We start from the raw sequence: 26,221 nt of genomic DNA, 5'->3' as shown, positions 1-26,221 counted from the left end.
AAAACTGGTGTATGCTGTGAAATTGCAGTGTATTCCCTCCTTCCCTCTTCATCTCCCAAGGCAATGACATAAGTGCTGACAATAATTATAATTAAGATGCTTTGTGCAAGAAAGAACAGTTTGCACGGCTTCATTCCCTTGCACAGCCTTTCTGGAATTCAGAGACAGTTCTGCTTGATAAAAGAAAGCCTACCAGCAACAGAGCCCACTCACCCAGCTCCAGGCTCAAGCAGAGCAACCCTAAGAGAAGCAGTTCCTTATCTAGGGCCTCGATTCTCTCACCCACAGAAGGAACTGTTCCTTTATTGCCCGCCTCCAAGATGGGAAATCCATCCGTTGAGCTGAGCCTCAGATACCAATATCTTGCACCTTGATCGAGGCCAAAATAAACGGGAAGGGAAACACAGAGGAAGCCATGGCGATATGTGAGGTTTGGCCTAGCCAAATCTATGCTTTCAAGGCAAAACAAGAGAGGGGGGCCACAGACAAAAGCAAGCAGTTTGTGTGGCTGGATGGGGGCGGGGGAAGTATACAGAGAAAAGGAGAAATAATCACCAGACTCAGTAGCAGAGGAGAAACGGAAGCCAGGATAGTATCAGTTCTATCTCACCCAAGGATTCTTCTTTATCATAGTTTGGAATATTCCTTTACTGTCCCCAAATGAGATAGATAGAGAATATAACCTGTTTTCCTACATGCTGCCCACCAAATAATCTATATAATGTTCCCACTATAATATCAAGAAATAAAAGTAGTTCCTAAGAGGATAAGATACATTTTAGTGTGTTAATATTTGGGCAGAACTATAAGAAGAGATGGAAGGAAGAGGCTGGAAGCTTGCATGGAATCTTTGTGAATGCAGTGGCTGCTCTATGACCCTCTTAACTACAAAGTGTGCCTCCTTGGTGATGGGATTCTCTGAAATAGTCAAGTTTCAGGCAAGACAGAGGGTGTTCATTTCTCTCTTTCACAGGACTGAGGTTGCATTTGTAAAAATTTTCATGTGCAAGGCATACTTTGCGTTTAGATGTGAAACAGAATTCAGTTCAAGGCCCAGCTGCAGATCGTGCTTTCCAAGCACATCCTTATCAGGCAGAGCACTTGAAGTCTGAGGGGCTTGGAACCATTTTTTGTTGCAGGCTGTCTCCAGAATTGTAGGCCTTCCAGTTATTGTGACAATCAAACTGCAAACTTCCAAAACAGTCCCCTAGGGGGTGATGTAGTCCTGTGGAGAACCTTGGAGGAGACTAGGCAGCAGGCTCCTGAGTCAGGCTTGTGGGCTCAAATCCCAGTTCCATCAAGTCCGAGCAGTTGTGTGGCCCTAGTTAAGTCACTGAACCGCCTGCAGCTTGTCTTTAAAATGGAAGAAAAAAAAAAAAATCTTCTCCTTGAGATTGCTGAAAAGTTAAGTGGGATAATGTTTGTCGGGTGCCTGGCTCAGAGTGTGTGTCCTCTGTTACTGGGACCAGCTCCTGCAGCCCTGCGTGTCCTGGGACATTTCTCCTATCATCAGCCTTCTAAGAAACAAGGCTGTGGTCTCCACGCTGCGGTGGGTACAGGTTTCCTTTGGCCACTGAGTTGTTGTCAAGGAGCCACTTCTGCTGTCTTCTTTCTTCACCTGGAGGTGTTGACAGTTGCCAGGAGCACCTGAGAAACTCTTTTCTGACCTGCAGGAAACTGATCAGTTCACAGGAAACAGAAAGAAAAATCAAAACATAGAGTAAAATGTATGAGAAAGTATATAGTTTTACCAATCTCATATTAAGCAGATGTTAATCTTTCCTACAGGGATAGACTCATTAAGGGTCTCCCAGGTGGCGCTAGTGGTAAAGAACTGACCTGCCAGTGCAGGAGACATAAGAGATACGGGTTCGATCCCTGGTTTGGGAAGATCCCCTGGAGGAGGGCGTGGCAGCCCACTCCAGTGTTCTTGACTGGAGAATCCCATGGACAGAGGAGCCTGGTGGGCTACAGTCCACAGGGTCATAAAGAGTCGGACATGACTAAAGTGACTTAGCATGCATGTACACTCATTAAATACATACTCTTTTTGAGTGATTTTGGGGGTTCCCTTTAGTCATTTGTTTTAGGTTTTTTTTTTTTTTTAACTTCTCTGAAGTCACGAAGATCTGGGTTCAGATCTTATTCCCCCAGGGTCCCTCCCATCTTCTAAATCAGAATATTTTTACCATGTCCTCTAGGTTAACAACTCAGAAACCTTCATGTCCTCAGAATTGAAACAGAGGTGATAGTGATAATATCTCCCTGTGAGGATTTTATCAAATCCTCATAGTGTTCTGGGTAGTTAAGATTACATCAGGTCCAGCTTCTTTAACTTTTATCAAAAAAGATGAAACAGTCTATAGTGGTTTGAAGCCCAGGGTCCTTGCGGGTAACTTGGATTCTATAAGGAGTCCAGACAAGGAAATGAAATTAATCTGGGGCCTCTGATAGAGGGATGGCAGCTCCTTAGCAGACAGATTGGTGAGGGGTGAGCAATGTATCAGTCTTGGAGATTCAGCTGCAGGTCAGCGCCCTGCATGACCCCCTCATGGCCGCCCGGGGCGGCCCTGGAGTCAGTCTGCGGCACTCTGGGCCTTACTGACGAGCCATCAGGGAGCCTTGGGCTGGGCTTTCTGTCTGTGGCCCCTGGTGGCAGTAGCAGGGGTGGTGGTGACTGAGTTCCAGTGTCCCGGGGTACTAGTGGGAAAGGCTGACCCCTGTGAGGACATCCCCGCACAGCCCTTTCCCCTGGGCCCCCAGCACTCTGGCTTCCCTTGGAGTCTCTTCACTTTCCAGTCAGATCGTCTTTCCCATGCAGTCAGTTTAGGGGCTGGAGGCAGGTGGTGAGGAGGAACTGGCCCAGGCAGTTGCCATATTGTCCTTTCAATTCTGAGATTCCTCTAGGCCTCAGCTTTGGGGACTCAAAAATCCAGAATTGACTCCTTTGTTCTCTGGGTTCCTCTGTACCTCCCTTCCCCGAGGCCCTAAGCATGGAATGCTTTAGCTGAGGGAATGGAGAAGAGCCAGGGGGTGCCAGGAAACTCTGGGAGGAATGTTGGTAACGACTGTGTTTCAAAGTGTTATCCCTCAAAGAAAGCACGAGAGGCAACTGATTAACTGCCTAGTGCCTGGAATACAGTGCATTTGCTTGTTCAGTCATCCAGTCAGTCAGTCAGCCTTTACTGAGAGCTACTGGGTGCCAAGGAACCTTTGGAGAAGGGATAAATCCCTGAGTAGAGGGGCACTGAGGTCAGGCAGCTTGGCTCACCCTTAAGACCTCTGCAGTGGTATCTACCCTGCTGAGACAGATTTGAACTTCCTGCCAAGTCAGAGAAGGAAGCACCCGCCCTGCCCCATGGTCCACCCTGCCCCCGCACCAGAACATGATCAGTGCAGTCTGTTCTGAAAAGCCAGTTCAGGAACCCAAAGAAGAGACTCGAGTATTGCCAAGTATGTGTTTGAGAGCAATCATTTAATGACAGAAGATGATTTTTCCATCCTCAACATCTGCCTGATTAAATTATGGGACAAAACTGGTATCCTTAACCCCATGTCTAATTCCCAAATATTCCAAGCTCTTGAGATTCCAAGAGGTTGAAGTGGGGAAAAAATGCTTAATTACTCCAAAATGCTGTCCAACCTGCTCATTAATACTTCCCATTCGCTTCTCCCTCCCTGCTCATAGTCACCTTGTGTGCAGCTATTGTGGGAGGACCTTGTCTAGGTTGGCCATGGCTGAGCACATCACCACCCACGTATTTGACTTCGGAATGGGTGTCTGGATAGAGAGAGGGAACCAGGCCCAGGGGTGTGCTGGTCTTGCCTTTCCAGGCTGCCTTCCTGCATGAGCACACTCATAAGCACATGGTCTTTCCCTTGACTGTTTCTGTTGCTGTCTTTTCCATGTCAAATGAAATGGAGCCACTGAACAGTGATTGGGATAATGGTCTTATTGACCCACCCCCCATCAAGAGGGCAATTCTGCTTCTGAGGAGCTGTCCCCAGAATGATCACTGAATTTTGTTTGACCCTCCTTGTTTGGTCCTGGTTGCTATCTGATAAAGATAAAGGAAATGTGCTGTTTTCACTTGCACTGGACATGCAGATCTCAGACACTTCAAGCTTATTCTCAGCTTGGAACTTTGCGTGTGGCCTAAAATGCTTTCCCCACCCTCACCAGGTCACTAGATTTTCATCCTATAGGTTCTCCCTCTTAATTGAATACTTACCTAATACTGTCTTCCGTAATTCCAAGACATAATTAGTGAGCAGAGAAACGTGTTTCATGAAATGATTCATTTACAGGCAAAATCAAAACATGCTGAAATTTACCATACTGAAATGATGGACCCTTGAGATTGAAAAGCTGGATGGTATCTGGCAAGACACAGATGAAGTTTATGTGACAGTGCAAAAATTCAAGGTTCCAGGCTTCACTCAGTCGGGAGAGATTAGAAACAAGAATACACTGCACCATCTGATCCCAGGTGCTGCTTTCTGGGTGGAAGTCCAAAATCTCTCACCTGGTTGGATGAATGCTACCAGCTCCTAACCAGTCCCTTACACAAACTATAGAGCCCACCTCCCTCACCTGCAGATATGTCCTACACACAGATCTGTTCACATCTCATGTCCATGCTTTTATGAGAAGCTATTCATGGGTCTTCATTTCCCTCAGAACAGAGCCAAAGATACCTGGATGGGCAGAGGTAGGTCTCCTAGGAGAGAAAAGTGTCTGAAAATAGTTGATGTCACCATCAGCACAGCATCAACCCAACTGCCTGTTCATACCTTTGACTTGTATCATAAGTGCCTACCTGGGCTGGGTACTTCTCTAGATACAAAGAATAAAGATGTAAACAAACAGTCTCTACCCTCCAGTAGCTTAACACTAGCCAGTTAGGAATAAAACATAATAAATAATACATAATATAATTTAATGCCAAATATACATTAATGCTTTGACCAACATAAAGTCAGTTTGACTGTTGACAAGAAGACCATCAGAAGAGTCCATGGACCAAGCTACATCAGCCATATTCCCTATCTCAGGAAGATCACCTTCCTGACAGGGTCTTACTGGTATCCCAGAAAGGGAAGTCGGGCAGGTGATAGGGTTCTGGAGTCTGGGTGGGTCTCTCAGTGTGGGGATCTGATTGGGACTGGGTTAATTTAAGAATGGTGTACCTCTCAAGTCTTGATAAATCAAAAAAGTTGTTTGATAAGTGAGCAGTTTCCCTAGTTGAGCCCTCTCTTGTTCTTAATCAGTCTGTTGTTGAGATGCGCTGATTTAGGGGAAGTTCTCAAGTAAATCATGAAGTACATTTACTGGTTTATAGCCTTATCTTTCAGAGAAGGCAGTGGCACCCCACTCCAGTACTTTGCCTGGAGAATCCGATGGACGGAGGAGCCTGGTAGGCTGCAGTCCACGGGGTCACTAAGAGTCAGACACGACTGAGCAACTTCATTTTCACTTTTCACTTTCATGCATTGGAGAAGGAAATGGCAACCCACTCCAGTATTCTTGCCTGGAGAAACCCAGGGACGGGGGATCCTGGTGGGCTGCCGTCTGTGGGCTTGCACAGAGTCGGACACAACTGAAGCGACTTAGCAACAGCAGTAGCACCAGCCTTATCTTTCTGGTCAAGAATTTTCTGAAGTAAATAGTAAAATCATGAAAGTCTCATTGATGGAGGCAACCTTGGTTTCCGGTCCTGATATTTCTGTGCAGAATGCAAGCTATCTCAGTGCTCTCAGGTCTAAACATGCAACAGAGGCCACCCCAGGTCATCGCCTGGGATGTGCCATGTGATCCTCAGTGTAGGGTTGCCAGACTTAGCAAACCAGAAATATTTTATCTGGTAACCCTATCGGAGTGCTGTGAATTTTTCAGTGAATTGTCTGTGTATTATATTTAGATTCTCAGCTTCTCAGGCAGCATTAGAATAACTAGCAGTATCCAGAAGATATTCCCACAGGGCATCAGCTGAACTGAGTTGAGCTGCTCCCTTGACACCAGCACTGTGTGGGCTCTCATTCACCACAGTTTCCACCCACTCCTGAAGGGATCTGAGTTTTAGGGAGTCTGGAATGGACTTGAACTTCCTAAGATGAGCTTGGTGTGCCGGGACGTGTCTCTTTCCTTCTCTGTGCCCTAAAACTTGAGCTGGAGAATCTGAGTAATTGGACACCTCCCCCCCCCGCCAGCTCCATGAACCATCCGTGTGGGTTTTTTTTATTGCCATCTAACTAATTTATAATATTGTGTTAATTTCAGGTGAATAGCAAAGTGATTCAGTTATATATATTTCTTTTCAGATTATTTTCCATTGTAGTTTATTACAAGATATTGAATGTAATTCCTGTGGTATACAGTAAATCCTTGTTGCTTATTTAATCTATGTTTAGTAGTTTGTATCTGTTAATCTCATGCTCCTATTTTATCCCTCCCTGTCTCCCCTGTCCTCTTTGGTCATCATAAGTTTATTTCCTATATCTGTGAGTCTGTTTCTGTTTTGTATGTAGATTGGTATTACCTTTTAGATTCTACTAGAAAACTAGTATTAGTGATATCATATAATGTTTGTCTTTTGCATTTGACGTACTTCAGTTAGTATGATATTCTCTCGGTCCATCCAATGTTGCTGCAAATGGTAATGTTTCATTCTGTTTATGACTAGTAGTCCATTGCATGTATGTATGTGTGTGTGTATATACACACACACCACATCTTAAACCAGTCATCTGTTGATGGGACTGGATTGTTTCTATATCTTAACTATTGTGAATAGTGCTGTTATGAACATTAGCATGCATGTATCTTTTCAAATTAGTGTTTTCTTTTTTGTCCATATGTGTACCCAGGAGTAGAATTTCTGGATTATATGGTAGCTCTATTTTTAGTTTTTTAAGGAGCCTCCATGGTGGCTGCACCAATTTACATTCCCATATGGATGTTTTAGTGCTGCTTTGCATTAAATACAGTCATCAACATCCAGGTCAGAGGTGTTTGGCAAATATCTGTGACCATTCTATTATGGGTTTTGAAATGTTTGGAAATCTGACCCCTGATTTTGTTATAATCTCTTTGGTAACTGTTATTAGGTGGTGACCTAATAAGAAATTATTAACTAGGGAGCTATAATTTGGAAACTTATAATTTTCTTAATGGACATTGATTTGTGTAACCCTGATTAAAATACAATGAAGCCTGAGGCTTAAATGTTTTATTCTGAAAGTTTGAAAGGATGGGAATTGACTTTAAAAATGTATTGGCTTGAAAACCTTATTGAAATAATATTATTCAAAGAGTTTTGTGAGCATAAAATGATCTGACAAAAACTATTCGATGCCAGCTCCAGTGGCCTTAGAAAGCTGAGGGAATATAGGTTTCTTTAGATGAGGTCTGGAAAAATGCTTCCAGATTACCTCAGGGGTGAAAAGAAAATTATTATTCCATTCCACGGCCCTGCTAATTCTTTTCAACATTGATTCTGTCAAGTAATTAGAATCTAAATGGAGGAAACATTCATAATTGTCATTTATTATACTTTACTGAAGGTGACTGCTCCCAAGAAGCTCTGACAGGACAAAAACAAAGTCATTACGAAAGAAATGTGTAGGCGAAAGGATCAGGCCTTCCTACACACATTCCCAGAAGGCAGTCACGGACAGTGGGTGGGGACGGTTCTAGATTAAAATAGGCCTCTGCAGCTATGAGTCTTCAAAGACAGTCCTCTGCTATCACGTTGTCAATCGAGTGATAATGAGTCCTGTTTCCCCTCCCTCTCTCTCACCACAGACATACATCATGTAGCTCTTTGTTACTTAAAAGCATGTAAAAGAAAGATTGCCCCCGTCCACCCCAGCACCACAGCGTGTACTTCAGAAGTGAAATATGCAATCGGTTAGGGGTTATATTTAAAATACCTCCTCCCCTTTTATCATCGTATTTCTTCACTTGGCATAGGCTAAAATGTGAGGTGTGTCTGCTGCTGTGAGAATGTTTTTTTCTCCCCTAATTTCTGAAATAATACCATACCTTGGAGATTAATGTTTGGGCTTTATCAAGATTATAATAAACAAATATGGCTTTGATCTAAATATTTTTCAAAAGGTTGTTGCTGATCGTTCTTGGTTCCCTGTAATCTTATAAGAAAGCCTTTGGGCTTGCCAGTCTGACACCCAGGGGGACATAAATGCAGCTGCCTTTTCTTCCCCCTCATTTCCACGAGAATACTCTGTTCTCAGTTTCGCCCAAATTAGTCCCAGGATTTCAGTTGTCTTTTTTGTCCAACATTCCATCATGCAATTCATTAAAATCTTCACATGAAATATTTAACAGATGAGTTGTGTCATAATTTACATTACAGTTTTAAATGGTTATTCATGTGGTAAGTCATTTATCCTGGACATTAGCAGACCCCTGGAATGGGCTTGTATTTGATGTAAGCAAGGTTAGGCTTCTTTTCCTCAACACTGCAGGACAGTGGCCTTTTTCCAAACCCCCACTTAATCATGAAATATTCCAAAAAAATGACATTCAGATTCATTGTTAGTTCTACTTGCAATTAACTATTTTGAAAACAAACAGAAGAAAACATTTAAACAAATGTGGCTTGGCTAACATCTATGACAGTTGACCGTTAATTAAGGCGAGTTTTAATCCAAATGTGCCATGCCTTGTTACTGTCGCTGCTAGTCATCATTGCTGTGGGGCACAAAGGAAGGGGCGATCAGGGACTTTGTCAGAGGAGGGCTGAGGACAACGTGTAAGAAGAGCCACTACCCTGCTTGAGGAATACGACCAGTCAGGAGCTCTTTTTCTGGTTGAGAGAATGTATGGCCAGTATTTACTTATAGAATTTGGGTTTTAAGAAAACTTGTTTCACTCCCAAGTGATGAAATACAGAGGAAATCCTTAGCACATATTTATTAACTTATTCGAGTTTTATTTTCTCTAATAAGAATATAGTTCTCTACCATATCCCTACCCATGGATTGGAATCAGTTAGGAGAAAACACTCCTGTGTGTGGGCCAAGCCAGCCCAGAAAAGCTCTGGAACCTGATGTTCTGCCTGAGCACCGGGATGAAATGACTGGCCGCATGCTGCCAGCAGTAGCAAGTCGCTTGGGAAACTTTGTGACCAGGTAACCTGGCTGAGGAACACATGGAGCGGACAGTGGCAGTGTTGGGACAGTAACTCTTTTGGATTCTGTATGCTAATCTAGCTAACCTTGTCCTGAGAATGCACGAGTAATTGCAATTCTAAAAAGGGTGAGTGATAGTATTTGAAGAGTGGACCACATCTTTCATTAATCCTGAAGGGAGAAAGTCCATTTCAGGCTTACTCAGCTGAAAAAGAATCCTTGCCTTCTGTTTTTTGCTTCTTTTTGCCAGTGCTCACATGGCCCTCCCCTTCACCCCCTACAAATGTATTATAATTTTGTAGACTGTTTCAGTTCAGTTCAGTTGCTCAGTCGTGTCCAACTCTTTGCGACCCCATGAATCGCAGCACGCCAGGCCTCCCTGTCCATCACCAACTCCCGGAGTTCACTCAGACTCACATCCATCAAGTCGGTGATGCCATCCAGCCATCGCATCCTCTGTCATCCCCTTCTCCTCCTGCCCCCAATCCCTCCCAGCATCAGAGTCTTTTCCAATGAGTCAACTCTTCGCATGAGGTGGCCCAAGTACTGGAGTTTCAGCTTTAGCATCATTCCTTCCAAAGAAAACCCAGGGCTGATCTTCTTTAGAATAGACTGGTTAGATCTCCTTGCAGTGCAAGGAACTCTCAAGAGTCTTCTCCAACACCACAGTTCAAAAGCATCAATTCTTTGGCGCTCAGCTTTCTTCACAGTCCAACTCTCACATCCATACATGACCACTGGAAAAACTGTTTGCCCCCTAACATTACATCCTCAAGGACCTTGGTAGTAGTGGGTAATATGAATTTATTGTAGTTGGATTTTCTGTTGAGTATCAATATATTGGGGTGAAAAGTGTACTTGATGATGAAATACATAAAGGGTTAAAACTAGGACTAAATCATCATATGAATGTTGACAACACTGTCAAACCTTTAGAGTTTTGATACAGGTAATTTTATTTTGTATTATTTATCCCCATCCCACAGAAGTCCTGTTCATGTGACTTTCTTTGTAGAGACAGAGAAGTGAAGTGATGTATCCAAGGGTACTTAGCTGTCTTAGAAGCAGGATTCACAACAAGAGCTCTTGGTAAATATTTTCCTGTTTATAATTTGTTGATGGCAGTAGGATTATTTTTCTGTCTCCTGGATTTGTATGTGAATATATCACATGGCTGGGGAACTGGGCAAATGGAGGTAGGGGTGTTTATGTGAGCTTGCGTGCCAAGCATGGTGAGCACTGTTTTACAAACCAGATTTGTGCTCTTAGGAGTATGTTGCAAGTTGAGGCCAAGCCCACAGAAAATTATTTCTAAATGAATACAATATGAAAAAGTTATTTTATTTCTAATTTTACATGTAACATTGTTCTTTGGTGAGTCTCGGATTACACTTGAATGCATGTCTGTTAACCTGATATGAGATGCATGCATGATTTCATCTTGAATGCATTTGAATATAATAGCACTGGAAATGTAATTTGTATTCTCAAATTTTATAAAGCAAAATAAATAAATCTTGGGGGTGGTAGCCACACTGAGCGTATTGCATTGATTTCTTTGGGCTTCTCTCAAACTAATTACCAGCTTCCCCTTGCAAATCCAGGTCTTCTCACATGGGCAGGTCTGTCTGCTCTAGATCCTTCATACATAAGTCATCCTCATTTCTTCCACCTCCAGGGAGTGGGTAGCTTGGACAGATCTGTGGGGAATGTATGTTTAATTCTCAAGGGAAACCAGTCTTCAGTTCCTCTGCTGTGTTCCTGTTATCAGTGATGACTCTCCAGTTAAACTCTCTGAGGTGATGAATATGTTCTGGGTCTGTTGGATCCAGTACACTCAGTAGCCACTAGCCTCCTGTGGCTATTTAGCACTTAAAATGTGACTAATGCAATTTAGGAACTAAATAATTAATTTTATTTAATTTTTATTTAAATAGCTATATGTAGCTAGTGGCCACCAATTTGGACAATTAGGACTAGAGCCTTTGAGGTCAGCAATTGGTCCCAATTCCAGTGTACTAAACCACTGACTAAAAAGCCTCTTGATGAGAGTAAAAGAGGAGAGTGAAAAAGCTGGCTTCAAACTCAATATTCAAAAAATTAAGATCATGGCATCCAGTCCCATCACTTCATGGCAAGTAGATGGGGAATAAGTGGAAACATTAACAGTCTTTATTTTCTTGGGCTCCAAAACCACTGGATGGTGACCACAACCATGAATTTAAATGACACTTTTTCCTTGGAAAGAAAGCTATGACAAACCTAGACAACATATTAAAAAGTAGAGACATCTTTTTGCTGACACAGGTCCGTATATTCAAAGCTGTAGTTTTTCCAGTAGTCATGTACAGATGTGAGAGTTGGACCATAAAGAAAGCTGAGCGTTGAAGAATTGATGCTTTTGAACTGTGCTGTTGGAGAAGACTCTTGAGAGCCCCTGGGACTGCAAGGAGATCAAACCAGTCAATCCTAAAGGAAATAAACCCTGAATATTTATTGGAAGGACTGATGCTGAAGCTGAAACTCCAGTACTTGGCCACCTGATGTGAAGAGCCAACTCATTGGAAAAGACTCTGATGCTGGGAAACAGAAGGCAGGAGGAGAAGGAGGCAACAGAGGATGAGATGGTTGGATGGCTTCACCGACTCAATGGACATGAATTTAATCAAACTTCGAGAGACCGTGAAGGACAGGGAAGCCTGGCATGCTGCAGTCCGTGGGGTTGCAAAGAGCCAGACACGTGACTTAGTGAGTGAGCAACAATCACTGACATTCTGCAAATGAAGTGCCTGTATGTGCGGGTGTTTGAGTGATGCTCTGTGCTCTTGTCTGTCAGCTCTGAGCATCCTGAAGGGTGAACCTTTCTTCAGTGATTTGACCACCCTCCCCAGGCCTCCATCCCTGGCTGTTGCATCCCTCATGTCTTCATTTCAATCCATTGACCACCTAGCTTGTACCTGATTTCTGAAAAACATGGGAGGAAGAGAAGGAGGGGAAAGATAGATAGAAAGGATGTTAGAAAGTTGAGGAAAAAAGAAGACTGAATGGAAAGGTTACATGGAAGCTCTGTAGTCTGTATCGCTAAGCTGAAAATGAGTACCCAGGTGTTCTTTAGAGGATTGAGGTGTGTTAAGGAATAGTAACCGACTAATTGAAGCCAAATTATGAAATGTCAGTGCTGTCAATGCATGAATATTTCACGTGAAAGGCTCTGGGGCTCTTTGGGGTGGCATTTCTCGTACAAATGACTTTGCTATGTTGTTATTTCCAAAGACCATCCCAGTATCTTAGGGTCATTGACCTAGGACACTTACACAATATTAGGGTGCTGGGAAGGATCTTAAGGAACACTTTTTTTCTAGGTGTGTTCTGCCCCTGGGAGGTGAATAAGGAACCACCAGATGCTTTTATGGAAAGGGAACTCTGTCTCCATCCTTGTGTTGAAAGTTCCTGATAGGGAACCATGGAGCCTTTGCAATCAGATGGAAGTTAGGAGCACCATGAATTCCAGGAAAAATATGTTGATGGTTTTCTGGACTGTCTAAAAGATTTCAAACTCCAGGAATGGGGTTTTAATTTTCTGCATTCTCTTTGGGACTTGGGTTTCGCTAAAACCGTTTCAGTCCTTGTTTTTCTTATTAAATTAGCAAGACTGACTTGAATCAGAATATACCATTATGGTTTGAAATGTTGAAAGAACAGGATAGATGGGCATGACAAATATCTCAGGTTCCATTTAGGATGTGTGGGGGTGGAGGAAGGGGGGGACTTGCTAAAATAATTATGATTCTTTTTTAAAAAGTTAACCTGGGGAGTAGTCACATGGTAAAAGTTGAAAAAGTTAAAAGTTGAAAAAAGGAAAAAAAAGAACAAGAAATGAAAATAGTGAGAAGCTAAATTTATGTTTGTGAAAGCTTATATTTGTTTTTCTGAATACAATTGGCATGGGATGCCCTTAAGCACTTTTGTTTGTGATGGGGAATTTTTATTCTGGTTTTTAAAGGGTTTTTGGTGTTTGTTTGCTTGTTGTTTTTTGCTTTAAATCAGTTTGTACTTAAATAACTAGCCAGATGCAGCCAGTGGCTGTGGCTGCATAACTCAACTCATCTCGCTCTCATCTCCCACTGTCCAGATCATTTCCCCAGTACTTCTTGTTCTAGGCGTTCATTGTGGACTTTCTAAAATATGGATCTGAGATCCTTTCACTTGTCTACTGAAATATCTTTAATGGCTCTTCCAGCCCTAAAGCAGGTGCCAGCAAACTTTTTCTGTAAACAACCAAATAGTAAGCACTTTAGGCTATGTTGGCTATTCAGCCCCTGTTGCAACCACTCAATGCTGCCATTGTACTAGACAGTGTATAAACAAATAAGGCTGTCTGTGTTCCAATAAAGCTTTATTGACAAAAAGAGGTGAATTTGGCCCTTGGACCAACTCCTGACCTACAGGGTACTCTTCAGGTTTGTTGGCCTGACATTCAAGGACATTTTCCATTTGACCTCAGCCTGCACAACCAAGTTCCCCACTCCCATTCTTTGAAGCCTCGGAAGACAGTATGGTTTTTTAAAAGGCTCTACCCTTTTGCTTGTGCTGTTTCTGCACTTGAGTCCCATCTTTCCTCTGTTTTTTTCCTATGAGTCAGATCTCCATGCTTTATCTGATACAAAGTTCTTGTCAGCTCCTCCAGGCCAAGTCTGCCCCATTCTTTATGCTCCACAGTCCTCTGTGTAAGCCTCTGATGTTGCTTTTACCATGTGACTACTCCCCAGGTAGACTCTGAGGGAGTGTGTGGTCTCATTCCCCTTATTACTCAGCTTAGATCTTGGTGTAAAGGCCACTGAACAATTGGTCATGAAGTTGGCCCACCCATGGGCTTGTGAATCTCTTAATCCAAGCTGCTGCTAAGTCTCTTCAGTCGTGTCCGACTCCGTGCGGCCCCATATACGGCAGCCCACGAGGCTCCGCCATCCCTGGGATTCTCCAGGCAAGAACACTGGAGTGGGTTGCCATTTCCTTCTCCAATGCATGAAAGTGAAAAGTGAAAGTGAAGTCGCTCAGTCAGACTCGTAGCGACCCCATGGACTGCAGCCCACCAGGCTCCTCCATCCATGGGATTTTCCAGGCAAGAGTACTGGAGTATATTAACTTGTAGGTGAACAAACTACAGACTCAGAAGGGGGAAACCATGGGCCACAGTTGCTGGAAGGGGCAACAAAAACACAGCCAGGGCAAAACAGTGCAGATCCATTGTAGTCAGGACTGTCTGGGAGTCCTTTGGCATCGACCTCATGGCCCAGACAGGGAGTGAATGAGGAGTGAGGGAAGCAATGTCTAGTTTAGGGCATCAGGACCAGGGAGAGGATGCAGCCTGCTGGAGGGAGATCAGAGAGAAGCAGCAGGCATGATTAATGGGATGGAGGGACTGACTCATGAGGCAAGATTAAAGCACTCTGAGGAGCTGGGGTACAGACCGAAAGGGGCAGATGATAGCAGGCTGCAAGTATGTTAGATGGATAAACACCCAGGAGGGAGCAGCTCGCTTCATTAGAGAGGTGAAAATGGGGCCTCCCTCAGAGAATGGGAAGGGTGCTCAGAAAGGGCACGGGTGACTGACAGGGGAACTCAGTAGACGATGGGTGGGCCAGGGGCAGCTCTGGGTTGCTCGGACTAGAAACATCATGGAAAGGTCACCGTGGGGTGACTCTTTCAGGGAAGCCTCTGCTTTTATCCTGTGGAGTCTCGAAGCCTGCTGTGACTGCTGACCTGGGCCTGTGAAAATATTAAGTACCAGTCATTGAATGTTTCAACAGTCCTGAGGCCTTCTGCATGGAAGTCAGCCTTCTGCCATCCCTCCCTATCTTTAGTAGAACCAGAGATACTTGGTCCAAGCCCCTTCTTAAATCCAGGGCACACTCTCACCCCTGCCTGCTGGTGGATCTGACCAGAAACCCAGCCAGCACCTTGATTTACAGCTTCCTCAGTTGGCTCGTCTCCAGTAGTGATATGGCTTGTCAGGCATTTTGGAAGACAAGATTCATTTGAAACTGCAGTGACTATCTTCAGGCTTCAATATCAGCTTCCTACAGGTATTCTCTGAGATTTTCTCCAGAGTTAGGAAGAGCAGCTTCTGCTGTAGTCTGACCAAATGGCCCATATTGTGGTAGTTCCTCCATGGACAGCTTACTCTCTTTAGTAAGACCTGTAGAGTAACCGTGCTCAATTTGATTGCACATTCAAATCACTTGGGGTGCTTTTTTAAAATAGCTGTGCCTAGACTCCACTTCCAGGAATTCTGATTTAAACGGTCTTACTGTGGGCGGTGCGGGGTAGAGGGCAGGGGTTGCTTCCCTGGTGGCTCAGATGTTAGAGAATCCACCTGCAATGCAAGAGAACCGAGTTTGATTCCTGGGTCGGGGCGATCTCCTAGAGAAGAGAATGGCAACCCACTCCTGTATTCTTGCCTGGAGGATTCCATGGACAGAGGAGTCTAGTGGGCTACAGTCCATAGGGTTGCAAAGAGTCAGACACAACTGAGTGACTAACACTTTCACTTTTTTTTTTTTCCCCACTGTGGAGGGGGAAGGCACCAGGCATCAGAACATTTTCTTTAAGTTCCCCATATGGTTCTAATGTGTTGGGAACTGCCACGGAAAAACCTTTATTTGGGTATGATTATAATTCACACTGATGTTACTCTTCTATCTAGCTAGCTAGCTAGGTACTGACTATGCTATCACCTGAATGGTTTTTCTAAAAAAGCAAGCATTTACCAATAGGCCATCTATGTGCTTGGCCCCATGCTGGAGGCAGGGATCCAGTGGGGAATAAGAACGTGTCCCTGTCCCTAGGGAGCTTATGGTCCAGAAGGTAGTCACTTAAGGCAAAGCAGGATGAACCCAGAGTACTGACATGGTACCTTTCAGAGAATTCCATTCTGTGTGTTGCAGCTATGCTTAACTTGAAATTCTGAGTGCAAAGATAGATAAGTCTAAGTGTACATGTCATAGTTAAATATGACTCTCAGGTCTTGCTTCAAAGATTTGTTTAGGAAGTAGAAATGCAGTTGGTAATAACAAGGGTAACAACCCAAGGTCTTCATGAATCTTCAAGTTCCTGAAGCCAGCACAGCAATGTTTTCCCAAGGTGGGAGGTGTCAGGGGGCATCTAACACGGTGGCAAGGTAAAAGTATATGAGTGAATTTTGGGGGGGTTGGTAATCATGTATTTCTTTTACTAGATATCATTATGTGGATTGAAGTTACTGTAGGTATTTCAGCAAAAGAAAAAAGTGTGGAAAGATAAATAACAATACTGTGATGGTGATGGTTTAGTGGCTAAGTCATGTCCAACTCTTGAGACCCAATGGACTGTGACCCGTTAGGCTTTTCTGTCCAGGGGATTTTTCAGGCAAGAGTACTGGAGTGGGTTGCCATTTCCTTCTCCAGGGGTTTTTCCTGACCCAGGAATCAAACCCAGGTGTCCTGTGTTGCAAGCAGATTCTTTACTGACTGAACCACCAGGGAAGCCATGGTGGTGTGCAGATATGGCAAAAATTGGGAAGGTTATGTGCATGGATTGAAGTTTGCATAACTGCCCAGGGCTAAATGGTGCCCCTTGTGGGGAGTATAGTGTTTCTAGGACAATCTCATTTTTTCTTTCCATCTCCTCTAGAGTTTTCTCGCCATCTGATGAACTTTTTTCTCTGACTTGAGTACTTTTCCTAATGGTTGTAAGAGTTGCTTTGTCTTGACTTCATAGAGAGAAATATTGTGAGCTTGTTCATGGCATAGTTCTAAGGTTCCCTCGAATTCTTCCCAAAATCTCAAAGCACTTTCTTAACCTCCTCCATTTCTGTACCTTTCTCTCACTGGAAGTAGCTTTCACTCTTGCTTTAGGGAACTTTTAACAGACAAGCAAAGAACTATATAATTCCACAGAGTTCCTGGGGAGAGAAGATCATTGAGTGTGGATACTGGGGACCAGTTAAACTAAGTCACATCATGACCAAGGGACTCACTTGCAAACATCAACCCATGACAAGTAACTTTTCAAATTTCATATCTCAAAACACTTGCAGAATATACCTTTAGGTACACAAGTTTATGCATTAATGACAGAAACAGAAACTCTGAAAAAACCACGATCCTCTGAATATCCTTTTTACTTCTATTCCTGTTTTCAGCTGTGCTGGGCAGAGTGTTGACCACAAGTGTATGAATTTTAGAAACACTCAAGTAACATCTCTCCAAAGAGCCATGTGCACTGTGCTCAGTCTGTCCTGTCAAAAGTTATATGAGTGTAGGTAACCTTGAGCATTCCTTACCTGAACAATAAAATGTCTTAGTTGTATGCTTCACTGTAAATTTAGTTTTTAAGTGTTCTTATCTGATATGCTTACATCAGCATCTTGCCTTGACAGATAATTTTCTATGATAATCTTAAATAATTGTGTAAAGAGATCTCTAATGCCTTGTTTCATTTATAATTTGTCCCAGCTGTAGGCATTCAGATGAAACTTGAATTTTTCCAAAGGAAGTTCTGGACTGCCAGCAGACAGGTAAGTTATAATCAGCATGTTGAAGCATTAGCAACACTGTTATTATACAGGTGTTCACATTTGAGTACCCAGAGCCTAAAAGTGCCAGATTTCCGATGAATGTTTGTAAAATGAACTGCTGGGCTGCTCAGGTTACCTTTCATTTCAGTGCAAAGTAAAGGACTGACAGCATGTGAGACACCACATGCTGAGAAAGCAGAGAGTTTGCTCCTGAAAACAGCTGTAATTGTGAGATCAAAATAGTGACCACTGTAAAGAGAACTTTTTCTTCTAAATATCAGGGACTTTTGCGAATTTGCATAGTGACTTTTTAAAAATCTTATGATGCCCAATTATTTGTGAGTCTCTTTATTTCGTTTTTGAAGGATTCTGCATAGCTGGGTTATACTAAGCATGCATCTGCTTTCTTTGGCCGAGGGCTTCTCTGCCTTGGATAATCTGGGAACATTCTTTACTTGCACTGTGTATTCTGTACGAAGTAATATCAGTGGTGTTTGTTCAGTAACTCAGCGGGAATGGCAACACATAAGATGTTTCCATCTGTCCAAGTCTATATGTTGAGATGGTATATAGTTTTTCAAATGAAAATACTTTAGGAATTTATGCATCAAGAACACAGAAGTTTTTAAAAAGTCAGTGGGAAATAATTTAAAATTAAATAAATACTTAATTATATTTCTTGTTACAGAAAGATTTGAGGTCTTAAAAAGATATCACTATTGAATAAAGCATAAATTAACATGGACAACATAAATTAAAATGAAAAAGAACCAGGTTACTCCTAAGTTGTCTTTTTGGGGAACACAGGTATACCTGTGGCGGATTCATTTCGATATTTGGCAAAACTAATACACTATTGTAAAGTTTAAAAATAAAATAAAATTTAAAAATTAAAAAAAATTCTTTATTGAATTTGTTACAGTATTCCTCTGCTTTATGTTTTTGGTGTTTTGGCTGCAAGGCATATGAGGTTTTACCTCCCCACCTAGGGATTGAACTCGCAACCCCTGCATTGGAAGGCAAAGTCTTAACCACTGGACTGCCAAGGAAGTCCCCCAGATTAGCTTTTATATTACTGTCTGGGGCTGGTACTCATCCTAGAGAGGATGGGCAGATTCATCCTGGAGCATTCCCTTCGGATGAAACAGGCGAGGACTCTGATGGGCTGCCCTTCAGTAACCTGATGGCAGCCTTAGCAGATGCTGGTGTGTCCAAATGACATGTTTCCTTTTGTTTCCGCCTCACCTCACAGTGCGCCTCTCTGGATGGCAAATGCTCAATCAGCTGTGACGACGAGGTATGATGGTCTCCTGGGCCTGTCTCTGCTCTGATCAAGTTGGGGCGGGGGGTGGGGTGGTGGCAGAATGACTGAGGGTGCTTTCTCACAGGGGGAATGTCTCACAGAGCCAGATCTAAGAGGTTGCTGTGAACCAGTCTCCAAAAACCCAAGGACATTTGCTTTGTTTCTTTCCCTTTCTTCTCCCAATCAGATAGTTTTGGAGAGCTGGGAAAGTATAATTTAAATGTCCCATGAACAGCACTGTTGGGATTTTGGCGTTTTATAGAACACAATACAAATTACTGACATTTGAAACTCTCACTACAATTCTCAGAGTTTTCTACCAATGTGGTACCTCTTTTCATCTTCTTAACCACCTAGTAAAATGGATTGGAATATATGTCCCACTTTGCAAAGGGGGAAACTGAGCATCAGGTAAATTAAATGTCTTGCTTAATTTCATGTAATAAAGAAGCTTAAAAATCTAAGCGTTGAAAACTCAGCATGTTGCATTCTAGCATACTGCTTCCCTTCTACAACTCCCTTTCCCTCCCTTCTTTCTTTTTCCTTATCTCACTCCCTCAGTCTTGGGAGGACAAATTTGAATTCCACACATGAGCAGTAGAATAAAAAAGATATACCACTGTCCCAAGTTTGACCATCAGATTTAAGTTTTTATAGCATCCAGTCCCATGTACCTTCTGCCCCACATCTTAGATCAACCACATGTGAAGTAGCATTTCACCTTGGCTCAGGCAGCCTTCTCTCTCTGAGTCAGCCAAACCATTAGTCAATACATAAAGTGGAGCTTATAAATGATCACTCATTTACATTCCTTCTAGTTACCACAGGGATTAAATAAATCCTGCTGCTGTCCTAACCAAACATAATTCCAACACAGAAAATATGGATTAGAAGTATATTTCAAAAAAAAAAAAATAGGCAAACAAAAGGCAAGTAAAGAAATATAAAAGAGGGAGTATGGGCTGAAGGTAAAGTACAAAATGCTCAGTCCTTAAATATCCAGCAGTTAAAACAAAATCATAATAGCTGTATGAGTTACTACTATTCAAAGAGTAAAAGCAAAAGCCTGACTTCTCCTGACCATTAGATCAAAGATAATTTTCCCAAAGGAAAGAGTACCCTGTGATGTTTTATGACCAGTACCCTTTCAGTAAGTTTGGGAATGCCGTTCATAGGCTAGTCAAGTGGCTTCAAACCTCTCCTCTGTTTTTGAGGCATTACTTGTCTTACTGTAATGCTCAGTTCAAGACCGCACAGCTCAACAGTAGCATTGATTAATCAGTGTTACGAGGCCCTGTGTTAAGCTACTAACTCCAACTTGTGTTAGAAGCACGGAGGACAGTTGGTTGATTGGTTGCGTGACTGGCTGGATGGTTGGTTGGCTGGTGGGACTGATGGTGCTTTGGATAGTTGGTTGGTTGACTGACTGGTTTCTGGTTGATTGATTGGATGGACAAACAGTTGGTTGAACAATTTAATGAATAAAGTCAGAGGTGGTCATCTTCCCACAGCCTAATACTGCCTCTGTGCATTCTCATACATAAAAATAAGTAGAAATGGATTCCCACTTAGAGCTAGAAAAGTGCAATGTATGTTAGTTATCCAGTGACTCATTTCACAGGTGGTCTAGCACAGCGGTTAAACGTACAGGCTGTGCAGGCAGAGTAGCTTCCAACTGTGGCTCTGAAAGTAATAAGCCTTGCCTTAGTTTCCTCAGCTATACACTGGGGATAGAAACACCCCCAGAGTCATGGTGAGGATGAATGAGATAATATATGGAAACTTTATAGCACAGCTCCTGTCCTGTGGTAAGCCCTCAATAAACATTAGCTATCAAATGAAAATGTCTGCAGACACATGTAGTGGTTCGCCTGAATCTAAAACCTCAGGTGGAAGTCACATACAAACTTTAGTCCCTTGGGCATAGTAAGCACAAGGTAGGATATCTTCCTCAGTACTAATATCTGCTTTAATAGCCTTGGGGATGGAGCCTTATTAAGATATCATTTTGAAGCTTCATACCTTGAAAATTAAGTGTGGCATAGGCTGGATCGCTGAACTTGATCTGATGCTCAGATATCCCCATTTTGCACTTTAAAGCTATCATCCATTTCCCATTTTGATTCTAAAGTTTTGGCTTCAGGCACCTAGTTGACATAGTTTTAAAAAGAAAAGCCAGGCCCCTTTCCATCCTTTCAGCAGACTCTTTCCATGTGTCATTCCCTTTCATAGCTTTTAATTAAGTCTTTGAGACCATGTCCCTCCACTCCTCCAACTGCCCTCAAGTGATCAGGTCCCCATTAAAAACAGCTGTGGGGGATCATTAAGTTCACGTGCTTCTGGCTTCTCTTCTCTACTGAAGACCTGGCGCAACTCCCACACACTTATCAGACACACTTTGCCTCGGATCTGATCCAGTCCCTCTGTCTCCCCCTGCAGTGGCCTCCCTGGGCCCTTGACTTGAGTGTCCTGGGCTGCTGGGTGGAGTCAGTCTGGCCAGATGTCTTCCAAGCTTATAGATACCTCTTCATGGAGGGCCTGGCCATGGGCCTAACTGAGGACTTTAAGGAGCTTCATTCCACCCAAGGGACTGTTAACTTCAGAACCTGAGAGGCAACCTGTCTCACACTGACTTCTTCCTTCAGGACCTATTTATTGAGCCCTCCTGACATCCCTGGTACCTCCAGCCCCCAGGAGTCAATGGGATGCAGAGTCAGAGGTAGACCCTGTCCTCCAGGAGCTAACTGGTTAGAAGGGGAGATGAGCACATGTGCTTATCAGCTGACTTGCCTCCACAACCTCTTGCTACAAACTGTGTGACAACTTCTGTCTCCAAAAGATACTCATAAAGAGGGCACACAGCAGGTGCTGAAGAGACACAAACATGGTTCTCTGGGGACTCATAACGCACCTTGCACCATGCTCAGCAATTTGCACTCACTGGCCTACTTAATCTTCTCTTTGAAATAGTTGTTGCTGTCTCCATCATGCAGATAAGGAAACTGAGACTGGGGGTGTTAAAAGGCTTTTCTCAAAGTCATGCTGGTTCCAAGTGTCCAAGTCTCTGATTCTCAAGCTAGTATCTTAGCCTCAGAGATAATACCACCTTCCAGGTAACACAGCTTAGTGCTAATGTTTCTCACTTCCATATTCTTCCTCCCCAGTTTTCCTTACTATCTGTGACAGCCCAACTACCATGGCCTGGTTTGGGGCTCTAACCTCAGGTATCTTACCTAACCTGCTTTTGAGACCAGAAATCAGACTTTCTGAACAATATTGAGGCAACAAAGAGTTGAAGAAAGTTGCCTTTTAAGGCAACCGTCACCAGCTCTTTATTTCTGCCTTTTCCAGACAACTTCATCTTTGAATGTTTTGTCACAGGTGGCTGTGGAATGGGTGCTTGCCATGTCTGTCAAACTTAGAGTTCCTGCTTTGCCCAAGCCCTTCAGCCTGTCATTCTGCCCTTGTCACAAAGGGATGGACAGACTCCTGAGAAGTTCAGCTTAATTTGGGGCAGAAGTAGCATAGTGAGGGAAAGCCGACAAAATATCTCTTCTATTTCCTTTTACTGGAGGAGGGAGAATGGAGAAGGCAATTAACTACTGTAAAGAGACATAGAGAAAACAATTTATCCAGACTAGAATCTGGCTAATTCTACTCTGATTCTTTCATAACGCAGCACTCTGCTCACTTAACTTCAGGGGCCTTACTCCATTCCACCGTACTTCCCAATAATTTAATCCAAGTGCTTGTTGCCAGGGAGATGTTTATGAAGTCATCACAGTGACTGAATATCCCTAATGTAACAATATTGCCTGTAATGAAAACTAAATGACACCTTTCAGATTAAGGGACCCAGTTCTACCTCAGTGACACAACATCCTTGCAAGGTTGACAATCTTTGTTGCATACTGTCACTTCTGTTTCTTCCACACCAGATGAGAGTGGAAACAGAGGCTGATAACTGTGAAGTGAATCTCCTAATGCCCAGGCCAACGTTGATTCCATGCAGTGCTGTCTGTTATAAGGGGCTGAGGTCATCATTTCCAAGAAATGAGGGTGGGGAAAGAACCAAATATTTATGTCAAATTATGAAACATTTTATTGAAGCTTCATCTTTAAATAGAGTGGAAATGGTGAAATATATTTTATTTTACTTAACAAATTTAAACTTAATAAATTTGTAACTGTAGTCATATCCTGATTCTATTAACAAAGAACATGTTTGGTTTGGGAGTGGGGAGTATAATATTTCAGATAAAATTATAAAAATCAAAATATTTAATCCTTCACTTTATATTTGATTTTCTCAAAGTGATCACAAGGGAGGTGACATATAGTGGACTTTAATCAGTTTCCCCGGGAGCTTCTCTTATTCTCTTCCTTTTGAAATCATTCTCTCTGGAAGCATCTTTCATGTTATTGGTGGTGATGTTTTGTTTTTCCTGAGTGTTTTATCTCTTGTGGGTACTGATGTGCCAGTGGTTTCATGTGTGATTGGAGCTGATCTCCAGTATCACCCTCATGGACTTCAGGAAATATTGCTTCTTTCCCAAGATTTTCAGTTGCCTTGTGTTTGTCTTGTATTGTCTAATATTTGCAGAGAAAGACTGACCACAAAGTTATAGGTCTAATAGCAGTAATACCGATTGACTAGGGATGTTTGGGTAGGAATTTATTTTATAGTTAGGGATGGAGGGTAAGTTAGGATGACTTTGGATTCTCTACACAATTGTAAGGATTTGGAGAGTCAGTATATGGAGGCCACTCCTATGCTCAGCAGGTAGTTTTATTGATTGAATGGAGGTTAAGCTCCCTTTGCATCAAGGTCTATATCTCCAATTTGTCTCATATGATCCAATTAACTTAAAATTAAATTGAAATCTGCACATACCTCGTGGCTGCCATATTGGACAGCCGGGCTCTGTGAGTGCTTTCACAGTGCTGTTTCCTACACAAGGGGAACGTCTGTCAGGACTCCCAGCTGGGCCAATATAGCGTCCATGCAGCCAAGAGCTTCTCTGAAGAACAAGAGTGTGACCTTCACCTGGCCCCTTTGAATAACCGAGAGAAACTTGCTCACCAAAGCAGCCAGTTCTTTTCTGAAAGGTGCTAGCAAGGCTTTTAATTTCCTGCTGAATCTCCACCATTGCCGACTAATAAAGGATGCATCTTTCTAACTAGCTTACTGCTGTACTTCTGTGTCTCGCTAGAATCAACTCTGTGGATAAGTAAATGTCCCAGAAAAAAAGCAGCCCTGCAGTGGCCTGGAGTTAGGGGACTTTAGCTCACGGTAAAGATATGTTACAAATTAAATGTTGCAGTCGGTATGTAAAGCTGCAATAAATAGAAACTGAGTTACATCAAGGACGGAATTAAACCTTAAATTTAAACTCCACAGCACTGTAATTAAAACTTAGCCTGTAGCAAATCATTCACTTGAGATTAAAGTAGTGTGGGGGAAGCAGAGGTTTGGGCTTACCTTGCTACAATTTATAAGTCTGAGCTACCAAAAGCTAACAGCCCTGCCCCCAAATCCAGCTCCCAATTAAAAACACAGTTTGAAAACCTTTAGGAGGCCTGAGGGGCCCCTTTAACAGAAGTCTGCCCCTTCCCCCCTGCCTAAGTCTATGAACAAATTAAAAAATATTACCTGGTCCCCTGATGGTCTTCTGAGCTGACACGGTGTTTTCATTAATACATCATTAGAGTCATGGCATTGTGCTGTCGTTTTGCTTTCAAAACAGCCTGCACTTCAGCCACTGTTAATACAGGTTCAGAGGCCTCTGGACACTCTGTTCCTGGGAAATATTATTCAGGTCATATAAACTTTTAAAAAGGAAGACAAACTGTAATAAATAATTTTTAAATGCATTTTCTTTTTATCCCAATCTGGGATGTTCAAGGCTTGCTTAGTGTTTAAAGTTTATTTGTTAGTTTTGCAAAACAAGTGCTGGGGTCAGCCTAACTTTGTGCTTAACTCCAAGAGCCAGCTGGCATTTCCAGTTCCCCCAAAACAGCCTACAATAGGTGTCTCTCAGGTTGGAAGTACATCATTGCATGTAAAAGCAGTCTGAGGACCCAAGGTTGAAACTGTGGTGTTTTTGTTTTCTAGACTGTAAATTGTTACCTCATAGACAATAATGGATTTATTCTGGTATCTGAAGACTACACTCAGGTGAGTGAGGAATTTCTACCTACTTACAGTAAGGATCCCAGACTGTGCTTGGGTCAAGGGAAGTGAAATATGGTGTTGAAACTTTGAGACAATGATCTGTATTTGAGAGGTAATAGCAGGAGATTATAAAACCTTATTTCCACCCCTTTAAGAATGTCACAGCCTACTTCTCAGCAGGCCCTAAAGAGATTTTACCTCCAGGGAGGAGAGGAGGGGTGCCGAGCCCAGGCTCTGCTCTCTTACACATAAAATGTTCCATTTATAGAACTCTTTACCTCAAGTGTGGAGGTGCCTGAAAGAGTTCGGCTAATTTTAAGGAGGTTTCCTCCTTTTAATATTTTGATATTTTATCTTTATATATAATTTATACATCCACACAAATATATGTATATATGTATGTCAACATAATTATTCTTTATGGCTTTCTTTCTGGTTTTTCCTTTTTAAAAGTCAGTTATCTGAGTCCAAGGATTAAGTTGGGTTCTCAACACTGAGGGCCAAGAATCCACATATAGTTGAAGAATGTTTTTCATTTGATTTAGCCGTGTGCAGTGTCGGGGCAGGAGGGAGAGATGGAAAGAAACCAAGCTAGGGTGCTCAGCAAAGAAAGCTCCACTTTTATTTGGAAATCAAAGTAAGAGTTAAAATCAATAGCATTGTAATAGAGAAACATGAGTTTCTCCTTTAAAACTTGGTGCCTGAAAGCTTTCTCTGCAGTTAATGAAATTAGCATGTTAAAGTCAAATCCAAATCAGTTTAGCCATATGGTATAGGAAAGAAACACCAGAGGTGGAGGCAGATGGTTTCTGATGTGAGCTCTCTTCCTTAACTCGATTTGGAATATTGGGTACATCCCTTAACTTGCCGGGACTCCTGGTGGGGTCTATGAACGGAGGATGGTTGACTGCAGAAGTCTTCTTCTACTCTAATACTTGAGGATGCTAGCATTTTATAATGAGATTTCATTTACATCATTTAAAATGTTTCAATAGTCAGCAGTGTGATAGACCCATTAATGCCTAATAAATTA

General features: G+C 42.6%; 1 protein-coding gene across 4 annotated transcripts in view; it reads left to right on the top strand.

Moving 5' to 3' along the window:
• Window positions 1-26,221, top strand: part of CACNA2D3 (calcium voltage-gated channel auxiliary subunit alpha2delta 3) — an 898,858-nt gene that overhangs the window by 791,172 nt on the left and 81,465 nt on the right. For all 4 annotated transcript variants that reach the window (XM_070776473.1, XM_070776472.1, XM_070776475.1 and 1 more), the window contains 3 exons: window positions 17,649-17,710; window positions 18,963-19,007; window positions 25,129-25,191. In XM_070776473.1, coding sequence (XP_070632574.1) covers window positions 17,649-17,710; window positions 18,963-19,007; window positions 25,129-25,191 — 170 coding nt within the window. The remainder of the gene's footprint in view (window positions 1-17,648; window positions 17,711-18,962; window positions 19,008-25,128; window positions 25,192-26,221) is intronic.

This window comes from Bos indicus, chromosome 22 (assembly GCF_029378745.1).
Source record: "Bos indicus isolate NIAB-ARS_2022 breed Sahiwal x Tharparkar chromosome 22, NIAB-ARS_B.indTharparkar_mat_pri_1.0, whole genome shotgun sequence".
NCBI classification, from domain to species: Eukaryota; Metazoa; Chordata; class Mammalia; order Artiodactyla; family Bovidae; genus Bos; species Bos indicus.
Note: the sequence above shows the minus strand (reverse complement) of the source record. Positions and strands in the feature narration are given on the sequence as shown.